This window comes from Sinocyclocheilus rhinocerous, unplaced genomic scaffold, assembly GCF_001515625.1.
Source record: "Sinocyclocheilus rhinocerous isolate Xijiao unplaced genomic scaffold, SAMN03320098_v1.1 scaffold988, whole genome shotgun sequence".
NCBI lineage: Eukaryota > Metazoa > Chordata > Actinopteri > Cypriniformes > Cyprinidae > Sinocyclocheilus > Sinocyclocheilus rhinocerous.
In genome coordinates, this window is record NW_015650363.1 from 761,807 (window position 1) to 773,713 (window position 11,907).

The window sequence follows — 11,907 nt, forward strand, 5'->3', positions numbered from 1 at the left end:
ACTCTCTGGGTAATTAGAGAACATTGTCCAGCACTTCTATCTCTAATTAAACAACTGATAAGTATCTAATTCCCAAAGAAGCAATTGAAAACATTACAATATGAGCTTTAGACAAATCTAAAGATATCTAGTATCTGTTTGCTCTAAGCCAGTACTGTGCCCAATTCCTTCCGATGATAAGAATGAAACACCTTTCAGTGGTAAGGCTGAGAGAGAGAGAGAGAGAGAGAGAGAGAGAGAGAGAGAGAAAAAGGGGATGAGTTGCAGATCTTCCTCATAAAAATGACAGCAACAAAAGCCTCCACTATAAAAAGAAAAGCCAGTGCTCTCCTGGGACAAATTTATCTGGAGTGCTCAACAGAGTTAGATTTTCAGGGGAGAGAAGGGTCTCTGTGTTTGTGTGTGTGTGTCTAAGTGGTGACGAGAAATGCTAAGGACTCCTGAAATAGATGGATGTGAGAGGCCACAAGCTACGCACTAAACCAGATCTCTCAAAACATTTGTGTGTTGATTTTTTCCCCTGTTTTTCTGTCTTCAGCTTTATCTCTCCTGCTTTTGCGTGTATTTATAAATCCGAAAAGGTCTATTTATTCAAATTAGAAGTGAACAAATACACCCACAGGTATGAGCAGAGGGAGGAGGTGAGCATGTTGGGAGAAAAAAGGAGTGCAAACGTGACAGCAGCAGCTGAGATTTACATTAGGTTTCGCTCATGTTGATCTGTCAGGAGTCAGTGGGCTCTTTCTACAGAAATGCTCTGCACTTGTGGCGATGTCTCTCAGATGGGATTTGTGTGTTGCACTCTGGACTTGCTAAGACTTGCACATCCCTATGTTATTGGGAACACAGAACTACATGTGAGGTCCAGAAAGAAAGATTTTGATGCATTGATGTCTAATGCACATATGAATCATACTGTATGTTTTTTTTATGAATTTGGTTGATTGATTTGGTAATTTTGAGTTGAACTTTAGTTATTAACTGTTTAACCACTGTTCAAAAGTTTTTTTGTTTGTTTTTTTTGTTTTTTTATGAAAAAAGTCACCAAGGTTCCATTTATTTGATTAAAAGTACAATAAGAACAGTAATGTTGGGAAATACTAGTACAATTTAAAATAGTAATTTCCTATTGTTTATTTATTTTTTATTATTTATTTATTTAATCCTGTAATGGCAAAGCTGAATTTTCAGCAGCCATTACATCAGTCTTCAGTGTCACATGATCATTCAGAAATCATGTTTCTTAAACTATCAATGTTGAAAACAGTTGTACTAATTAATAGTGTGGAAACCATAATACTGTTTTCTTTTCGATATTATTTGATGAATAGAAAGTTCAAAAGAACAGCATTTATTTGAAATAAAAATAATTTATAATATTATAAATGTATTTTACTATCCCTTTTGAGCAATTCAATGCATCATTGCTTAATAAAATTAGTAATTTCTTTAAAAATAAAACATTTAATTAAAATTGCACTAGAAATAGCAAAATTTTAATTTAAAATTGTATTCATTAAAGAAAATTGTTTTGATATTTATAAGTGGATTGAATGAAGATGGATTTATTAGAGATGCAAATATTAAATATCTAGTGTTGTGGTTAAAGGGAAACTGTAATGTTTGTGCATCAGTTGTATGTGAAGGGCACTTCAGGTAGATATGTCAGAGCCGTAAACAGTACTTGTCTGTTTTGTATTTTTAATGAAATGGAATTGAAAAGTGGGTCACTTATTTATAAAAAGCACAATCACAATTAGGTTGTGAAGAAACATATTGAACATGAAATACTTATGCTAAATTACACTAATTAACAGTAAACGTCCTAATTGAGTCAACTTCAAAAACACATTGATAAAAAAACACTCTTTAAGTACATTGTTTTTACCCTTTTTTAACTAATACAACATACTGTAGATAAGCAATTCTCTCTGAAATGAATCATACTCCCTAATGCTACGACTGAGGGAATAAAGTCATTGCCCTTATATGGAATACTGTCTACTTTCAAAGAAAAATAAGTAATTATTTTAATTTTAATGCAACATTATTGCACAGTGTTTTTAAAGTGTTGGGGAATAATGCATTCCCTGGTTAATTAGTGCAAATATGAATGCTTGTGTTTTTAACTTCAGTTGAAGGTTTAATATTCAAGATTTAATGGGCCTTGTCAAGACTTGATGGGATCATATGTAATCAAACCAATGGCTAAATTATGAGACTTCATTTGTAATGATTGATCAGTGCTGCTTTTCGCTAACATAGTTAGCAAGACCTAAGAGGAATGTGGATCACTGACAGATCATAGCACTAATTCACAGAAGTGCTTTAATAAGTAAGGATTTGCCAGTCTTTCCATTTTCAGTCAGTCCAATCCATAACGGAGGGCAGTGCAATACGCTCTACCTCATTAAACAAGATCTTATTAACTCAAGCTCGGCTTATTCAGCTTAAAACTTGTGCATTTAGTCAATTAAGTTGCATGTGTTAAATTCCACACATTTTTTTGGGATCAAATGTCAATGTTTCAATGTGTCAATGTTGGTGTATTTTTTGAAAGATTGGCAGTCCCTTTTGTTTTGCAGAGTTTAAATGAACTGTTTTAAAAGAATCATGTTTTCTTAACCCATAATTAAAACATAAGTGTGGAGGATAAACCCAGTAAACCCATCCTTTCTTTCTTTCTTTCTTTCTTTCTTTCTTTTTGGATGATCACTTTCATTCTTAAAGGGTTAGTTCACCCAAAAATGAAAATTAGCCTGTGTTTTACTCACCCTCAAAGCATCCTAGGTGTATGTGACTTTCTTCTTTCAGACGAATCTAATTGGAGTTATATTAAAAATTGTCCTGGCCCCTCCAATGAAAAAAAAGCTATTTAAAGGGATAGTCCACCCACAATTGAAAAGCAAAATCAAAAATGTTTGTTGTCAACAGTTCAGAAGACGTGAAATAAAGTGCGCGCATCCGTAATAAAATGTCCCTCACACGGCTCTGGGGCATGAATAAAGGCCTCCTGTAGCAAATCCATGCGTTTTCGTAAGAAAAATATTAATAATTAATTAAATAATAATAATTTATGCGTTTAGCAGATGCTTTTATCCAAAGCGACTTACAGTGCATTCAGGCTATACATTTTTTACCAGTATGTGTGTTCCCTGGGAATTGAACCCACGACCTTTCGCGCTGCTAATGCAATACTCTACCACTGAGCCAGACATAATAAACACTTTTCTATCACTTCCGTCATCTTCCGTCAAAACCAGCGTTTTGTTTTGTTCTCTCTCCGCATTCGTCACTAATCATGCAACGCCAATGTCCTACGTCATCCGCCTGAACGGCTTCCACGTATGACGTAGGACATTGGCGTTGCATGATTAGTGACGAATGTGGAGAGAGAACAAAACAAAACGCCGGTCATGAATTAGAAGTACAAAACGAGGATTTCGATATAAGCCAAGATGAGACTGGTTTTACTTTGCTAAAGTAAGGAAACTTTGCTTCCTTTGCTTCCTGCATTTCTCAGAGGAGCGCACAAGACGCCTACGTCCTACGTCATCCGACTGAACATCTTCCGTGTACCACAATCAGCGGAAGTGAGAAAAAAGTGTTTATTACATTTGAAATATGGATATATATCTTACAAAAATGCATGGATTCGCTACAGGAGGCCTTTGTTCACCCCCCGGAGCCGTGTGAGGGACGTTTTATTACGGATGCGCTCACTTTATTTCACGTCTTCTGAACTGTTGACAACAAACATTTTTGATTTTGCTTTTCAATTGTGGGTGGACTATCCCTTTAAATAGCTTTTTTTTCAGAGCAAAAGCTTTCAAATATGAAAATAATTAATATTCAATAAAGTAATATTCAACATTTAGGCCTACATAAAGATTGCTTTGATACCAAATATGCCCATCATCAAAGCTTCAAAAACCTCTTCAACTCAACACGTTGAATGAGTCCTAGATTTTGATCGGAAAACAAAATCCCCTAAATCCGTTTACAAAGTTCATTCTTAGAATGATTTCAAAGGTACCCAGACTCTATTTTAATAATTCTTGGAGATTTTAACAAATCAAATCTCTCCCGTGCACTGCCAAAATACAAGCAGCACATTACATGTCCCACCAGAGACAGCAATATATTGGATCACTGTTACACAGCAATAAAGGATGCATATCACTCTGTCCCACGAGCAGCTTTGGGGCTCTCTGATCACTGTTTGGTTCATCTTTCTTGTATATCCAGGCCAGGAACAGACTAACAAAGGAGATCAGAGTGGCTAAAAAAACTACTCTGAAAAGCTGAGAAAAGAGCTTTCAGCAAACGATCCAGCGTCAATATGGACTGGTCTGAGGAACATCACCATGTACAAGACACGACCCCCACAGTCTGCGAAGTATCAACAAGTGGCTGACGATCTGAATGTGATTTACTGCAGATTTGAAAAGGATAGTCTACCACCCCCCATCCGCTCTGATCTGCACTTCACACCTTCACCTACCACCCCTGCAACCCCCCTCCCTCCCTCCCCCACCATTCAACCTGTGCTTAAGGAGGCACAAGAACAGTTTTTTCCCACAAGCTATATTCAGTCTGAACAATTAATCTTTCATAATTATACATCGTCCATCACAACTAACATAGTTATCTGACATATTTATATTAAACGGCATACTTTGTAAATAACATATCTGCACACTTATAACATATCTGTACATTTATCTAAACAATTACATTTTTTCCTATACTTCTATCTCTGTATATAGTACATTATTTAATTTTTCTATTATATTAGTGTTATATTACATCCCTACTGTGTTATTCCTATGTATGTCTGCACTATCATGTATGTCTGCACTATGTTTGTACTTTCTTCTACACTGGAAGCTCCTGTCGTCAAGTCAAATTCCTTGTGTGTGTAAACATACTTGGTAATAAAGCTCTTCTGATTCTGATTCTGATATGAGGTGACATAAAATGCCTAGTTTGCACAAAGCCTCTTTTTCCAACTCAGGCTCATTGGAAAGGCATGCTAGTGCTTGCGACATTTCTGCAAAAGTAATGTTGTTTCTTATATGATCTATGACAATTTCAAAGTGAAATGTCCAGTGAGTGACGGTAAAGGCGCATTCAGTATTATTCGAAACAGATAACCTTGAATCTGGCAAAATGTTATTACTTTGGTTGTGATGCGTATTGCGGCAGTCCATAGATTAAATGTCAAGCTCTAAAAGGTTTGTGTTTGAAAATAATGTACCACATACCCTAAACCTATATTTAAACTAAACTAAACTAAACTAAATCTAAACCTAAACCTAAACCTAAACCTAAACCTATAGATTGTCCATTTCATCTTGCAGTTTGCTTTTTCAGCACTATTATTTGCGTCTTCCCTTCCTTTTATTCTGCCCCTGGTTGATACTTTAATTTTTTTATTTTTTGTTTTTGCCACAGTTGGCAAAATTACATTGCTCCATGGCCCACTTCAACATACTGCATTTTACCTCCCCCAACTTCAGCTACGCTAAATAAAATGAGTCAAGTGAGATGAATGTTCATGTCTGACATCAGCTTTACTGCACATCCGGGAGCCACAAACTGAACAAGGGCAAAAGAGTGAGGTTATTCATGGGAGGGACTTTCATTTCTTTGGAAATAGACTTGTGCTTCATTATAAAATGGAGTTATGCAGTAGGTTGTGGAGTGTAATTATATAAATCATAACAGCAGCTCAATCAGAATAGTCAAGCACTAAAGCATTTATGCAGCAAAAAAATTTAGTAACCAATCAGCGCTATTAAAGCTGCATCAGGGCTGATGAGCATCTGTTTATGCAATGTATGAGTAAGTGCTTATGAATGGAATGTTTATCAAATAAACATTTTAAAACTGTGTATTTATACTGGAGAGCGCTGGTTTCCTCGTATGTTTTTCCATAAACACCCTGTGTGATAGACTACCAAATGTTTTTTGTCTGACGGTATTCAGATGGGAGAGTCTCTAAAAGTGCTGAATTGTTAATTAAGCTCTAAGTGGAGAGGAAATAATCATATTTGCACAGTACTAATTAAAGCCATTGGTTTAGCCATTGGTGGCCACCAGCCTGTGATTATGCTCAGGGATTGAGCAAGTGAAAGGGAAGTGAGTGAGTGACGTGACATGTAGCCAAGTATGGTGTCCCATACTCGGAATTTGTGCTATGCATTTAACCCATCCAAGTGCACACACACACACACCGTGAACTCACACTCAGAGCAGTGGGCAGCCACATGCTGCGGCACCCAGGGAGCAGTTGGGGATTCAGTGCCTTGCTCAAGGGTCTCACCTCAGTCGTGGTATTGAGGGTGGAAGAGAGCGCTGGTCATCCCCCCACCTACGATCCCTGCCAGTACCGAGACTCGAACCCACGACCTTCAGGTTACAAGTCCGACTCTCTAACCATTAGACCACGACTGCCCCCAACTTGATTGTTGTTGTAGAAATTCCATCTATTTGCAGAACTAGAGAACTATATTCTTACCATATGTAGGGATAGGTCACAATAGTAAATTAGCCTATACCTATCTACACCCATAAACCTATCTTCAACCTTATGTTTATCTTAATTTTTTATATATTTAATGCTGGTGGCTTAATTAGATTGCTAACAGTGTGCTGTGTTTTAGCTCTTAAACAGTTTGAATGATTAAACTCTCTCAGAAAGTTGTATCTTTATTTAATCTGTTTCACCTGCTGTAGAAATCTGCTTAAACTATCCTGCTTTGCTGGTCTTAGCTGTTTTAATATGGTACTTAAAGGTATAGCTCATCCAAAATGAAAATTCTGTCATCATTTACTAACCCACATGTTGTTTCAAACCTTTAAGACTTTTTTGGAACACAAAAGAAGATATTTTGAAGAATGAATGAATGAATGAATGAATGAAAGAAAGTTTTGCTTACCATTGCCTTTTTTTTTTTTTTTTTTTTTTTAATTTTGGGCGGACTGTCCATTTAAGCTAGTCTGGCTTATGTTTATCCAGTTTAGCTAGGAGGGCAGCTGGTCTTCCATCAAACCAACCAACAACTGATAACTAACCAACAGACCAGCCTGACCAGGCTTGGAAACCAGCCAAAGGGCCGTTCATGCAAAGGATGATAACTGTATTGATAACTATAAAGTTTTAATAATTGTTCTAATTACATGAGAACAGGGCGGTCCACACCACAGCAATAACAAAACAAAGGAACAATATTGTTAGAATCATTTTTATAAAATTTTTGTCCAGCTGATGAACAATAAAAACACTAAGAGCCAATCAGAATCCACTTGACTTTAAAGAGCTTGGACATTTAATGCAATAGATGACAACTGCAGCGAGTACTTATAATTAACAAAACATTATTATCCCTTGGTGTGGACATTAATATAGTTATCTTTAGAGTTATTGCTCTTGGTGTGAATGGGCCTCAAAACCAGCAAACCAATATAAATGAATAAATCAATAAATACATGTAAAGTTTCTCACGTTCCCTAGTCTTACTTTACCATTTTATATAGATTGTCAGAGACTATTAAAACAAATATGTATACGGTCATGGTTTTGTCACCTATGGTTACACTTTATTTCGATAGTCCACTTTAGACATTCTACTAACTATAAGTAACTTTGTAACTACATGTCAACTACATGTCAACTAATTCTCATTAATTTGCATCTACATGTCTACTAACTCTCAGAGTAAACTTAGGGTAGGTTTAGGGTTAGTAGAATAAGTTGACAAAGAAAGTGTTAGAAGATATTAAGCAGACAGTCTACTAATACTCTACTAACTGCTAGTTGACATGTAGTTGCAAAGTTACTTACTGTTAATAGAATGTCTAAAGTGGACTATCGAAATAAAGTGTTACCTCACCTATTATTTATCATTTTGTGAAGTTCTGAAAAGCTAAATCAGATGAATGTAAGATTAAGTAAATCATTATAAATCTTGTCTCTTTTCTCTCTCTCTCTCTCTCTCTCTCTCTCTCTCTGTCGCCCACAGCCTGCGAGTTGATGAACAGAGGTATCCTAGCCTTGGTCAGCTCTATCGGCTGTATGTCTGCTGGGTCTCTGCAGTCTTTAGCTGACGCAATGCACATCCCGCACCTCTTCATCCAGAGGGCGCCCGCCGGCACTCCTCGCTCTAGCTGCCCATTCACCAGTCGCGCCCAACCAGACGACTACACTCTCTTCGTCCGGCCTCCCGTCTACCTAAATGATGTCATCTTCCAAGTGGTGATGGAGTATACCTGGCAGAAGTTCATTATCTTCTATGACACTGACTATGGTGAGTAGTTTCAATGTACTAATGGCAGTAGTAAACGGCCGTAAGGAGCTCTCTCACAGTGTGTCCAATCAGTGACCCCACATTAACACCCCCTTATTACCACCACAGAGAGGAAATTATTCAGCATTATTACCTCCATTGCTCATTATGTGTTTAAGGCTATTTTTCTGTATGTGTTTGAGAGAAAAGAGCATGGACTGTGAGTGAGGAAAAAATAATCTGGGCATTCACGGATTAACCTCAGAGCCGACTGGGCTGTTGCCCACAGGCCTTTAAGTCCAAGAGGCCTGAAGCTGTTATTTATTTATTTTTTTGGCAAACATCTTCCCTTGAGCTTTTACCCATTGCATTTCATGGCGTTTCTCTTGGCCTTGCAATGCATTTCACTGACCGAGCAAACTGGGTAAAGTTAAATATGTTTCTTGATATGGCTGGTTTTGACTGGAGCAGAGTAGATGAGGGTGAGGATTTGCCTGCGGGTGCAGTTAGTCAGGTAGTTATCCAGCTGCCAGATTAAAGCCATTCTCATTGATTGAGGGGCCCGATATTTTCCACAATCATAAAGCTAATTATCCACGTCAGTTTTTTAGCTCCCATCAAAGATTGATGGGAGGTAAAACAAAGCATGTTTTAAAATGGATTGTTTAGTCATAAAACACTAAGGCTGATGATACACAGGACAACTTTTTGAGCAATGTTGCTGCCAACAGGCAAACAGATGAGACACAGGGCCCATGACCGATCTAAAGTATCCAGATAGACATATGTTATTCATTCTCAATGTGAAAGTGCCCAAGCAACATTGCTTAAAAAACATTGCCCGGCAAAATTGCTTAAAAAGTTGCCCCGTGTATCATCAGCCTAACTGAACGAAAAGAGCATAATGGGTACTATATAAAAGATGATAATAGAAATTCATAAGTGACTGATTTAGGATGCTCCACAACTCTGTATGACACACAAGTAGTTTTGTTTGGTTGACTTACTGATTCAAATTGAGACTAATGTTAGCATGTTGCTAAGGCTGTCACAGTATCAGATTTTTACTAAACGATTATTGACGAAATACTTCATTATGATTTTATTGTTATTATCTTTAGAAATTTTGAAAAGAAAAATGCTTTCATACAAATTCATCTCTAACTTTATTTTTAATGAATCACACTCAAAATACAAGTGTAGGGAGGTGGAAAGCGTTTGTAACCATAACTGTACAAAAGCAAACAAAAATAATGTAAAGTTGCACGCCCCTCTCTGTAGGCAAGGGTGTCAAACATCCCATCCTTTTTTACGGAATCCAAAAAAACTGGCGAGCAAACTTTTTCAGGAGCAGGTAGAAAGTCTCATTTTCATTAGTCACCTCCTCCAACATATATATATATATATATATTTAAGTTTTATGACTAATGTGCAATACTGCCACCTATTATCAACTAGATACTGATGCTTAAGAACTTATGATATCATATGTGTAGTACAAATATGATATTCAGTATAGATTAAAAAAAAACAATATGTGAACAGAATCAGATTAGTGTGTCCAAATTCATAAAACAGTAGATTCTGAAGTGTGCATCTAATGACACTTTACTATCTCATGAAGCCAAGGGAGAAGATTTGTGAATGGCAATGGAGTGACGCAAATGACACTGGTAGGTCACATGACAATGACATGACAAATGTAGTATGTCCGGATTACATTAATACACACATTCATAGTTATTACCTATTCAAAAGAAGTACCTGCTTAGAGAGTATGCAATATTTGACACAGCCATGCAGTGCTAAACTAAAGTAGCTTAGCAGGCCGCATAATTAAAATGTCTGCTCTCTGGAACACATATGATGCCATAAAATCCTGCCTGTGTTGGTAGTTTACTACATTTTGGAACAGAGCATTTGTGTTTGTGAGTGGGAGTGGGTTCAAGAGAGAAAGGGAACACAATATAAGATGGAGGAATAGAGTGTAGTTGTGTGTGAAAAGAACTCCATGGTTGATGGTCCCTATGTAGGGCACGCTCCGCTGCAGCAGGTTAAGGTGCGGATGAATAAGTACCTGTCCCCGAAGACAAACGGATATGATTTCAGCCATGTCCAGAGGACCATGTGCACTGGGCTGCTATCTAGTAATGAAGCCGTAGAGATCCTTTCCCCTCCTCCCTTCCTTAAGTGTGTGGAGAGCTTGACCAGTGACTCCGAAGATAGACTCCTCGGACATTTGATTAGCTGGCCTCTGAGCAAGAGATCTTTCAGAGAGAACAAAGTGTTCCTAAATTGCTTTGGCTTTTTAAGATGACTTGGACAATAGAGAGTTCATTGGTAAACTGATTGTGTCTCCTTAGTATATCCTATTTTTCAGGACTAGTGCTGCTGGCAGAAGCCTCCAAAAAAAATGTATTTTGCAGTCTGAGGTTTCCCTCTCTATGTTAAATATCCTCTGCCGTAACTGAAGTTGTTCTAGGCAACTTCATAAATTGAAATGATTTTGAATACTTTTTTGAGCTAAGTGGATTTTAACTGCAACTTCACAAAAATTGTATGCATCGTTAATTAATTTGGGAAGTATTTTTTTCTTGCTGAATATATACAGTACATGTACATTGCTGTTTTTATTGCATACAAGGTCTGTTAAAAAATAACACACATTGACACAAATTGTGTAACTATAATACATTAGTGTGTAAAAAATTTCAACACACTTACTATGTTATCAGGAATAACACATTGGTTGAGTTACAATTAACACAAAATATGGTGTTCTTAACTAGACACAGAGGTGTGTTAAGAAAGAGCACAGGTTGTGTTATTTTCAACACATCCTTCTTGAGAGTGAATTACTTGGCAAGTTGGCATAAATGTGGGCTATTTGGGGTTGCTAATTGCATTTTTATTTTGAAACATGCCGTGCTCGCGTTTAATTAAATAAATCATAACATAAAGTCATGTACACAGAGTAGCTCTCATATAGGCTTCTTTACTAGCGCATTGTGCATTCCACACACAACTATACAAACTATACAAGGGAAACCTAAACTGAACCATTCACTACATATACTACAAGCAGGGCGTCGCTGAGTGTGTTGAGTGTGTGACAGAATGCTGTTGTCACTGCTGCAAACTCCCATATATACAAATAATTATTTGAAAAATATAATTTACCTGCAGCCAGTAGGCCTCTCCCAAGTGTAGGCCCCTGGGTTTCAGCCCGTTAAAGCCCGTGCATTAATGCGCCCCTGGATATCAATTATAATCAATTTTAATAAAACACAAGGCCTACATGATAAAACTCAGGAGAGTATATTTTAATATCTCTGTTGTGCTCCTGTTGACAGATAGTCAGAATGACAATACTTGTGTGAACGTTAATAGGACTACACCAAAGTCAATGCATATTCTTTTCTTTTTCTATTAGTGTTTAACAATATTTAATTTACAACTAATTTAATAATTTATATCTTAATTTATTTATTTTTCTTAACTTACTGGGTGACCAGGGTAGGCTATGACAGCCATCAAACCCTGCCACACACAACTGATGCAAAGTGTAGCCTAGGTGAATTTATGTCTACACAGAAGAAAGCTTTTACTTTTTTTT

The 11,907-nt window shown here is 37.0% G+C and overlaps 1 protein-coding gene across 3 annotated transcripts in view; it reads left to right on the plus strand.

Moving 5' to 3' along the window:
• The window catches only part of LOC107711862 (glutamate receptor ionotropic, delta-2-like), a 423,523-nt gene that overhangs the window by 226,575 nt on the left and 185,041 nt on the right, over positions 1–11,907 (plus strand). For all 3 annotated transcript variants that reach the window (XR_001636744.1, XM_016516928.1, XM_016516929.1), the window contains exon 3: positions 8,028–8,312. Coding sequence is in view for 2 of the 3 variants with exons in the window: in XM_016516928.1 (XP_016372414.1) it covers positions 8,028–8,312 (285 nt within the window). In the remaining variant the exon portion in view is untranslated. The remainder of the gene's footprint in view (positions 1–8,027; positions 8,313–11,907) is intronic.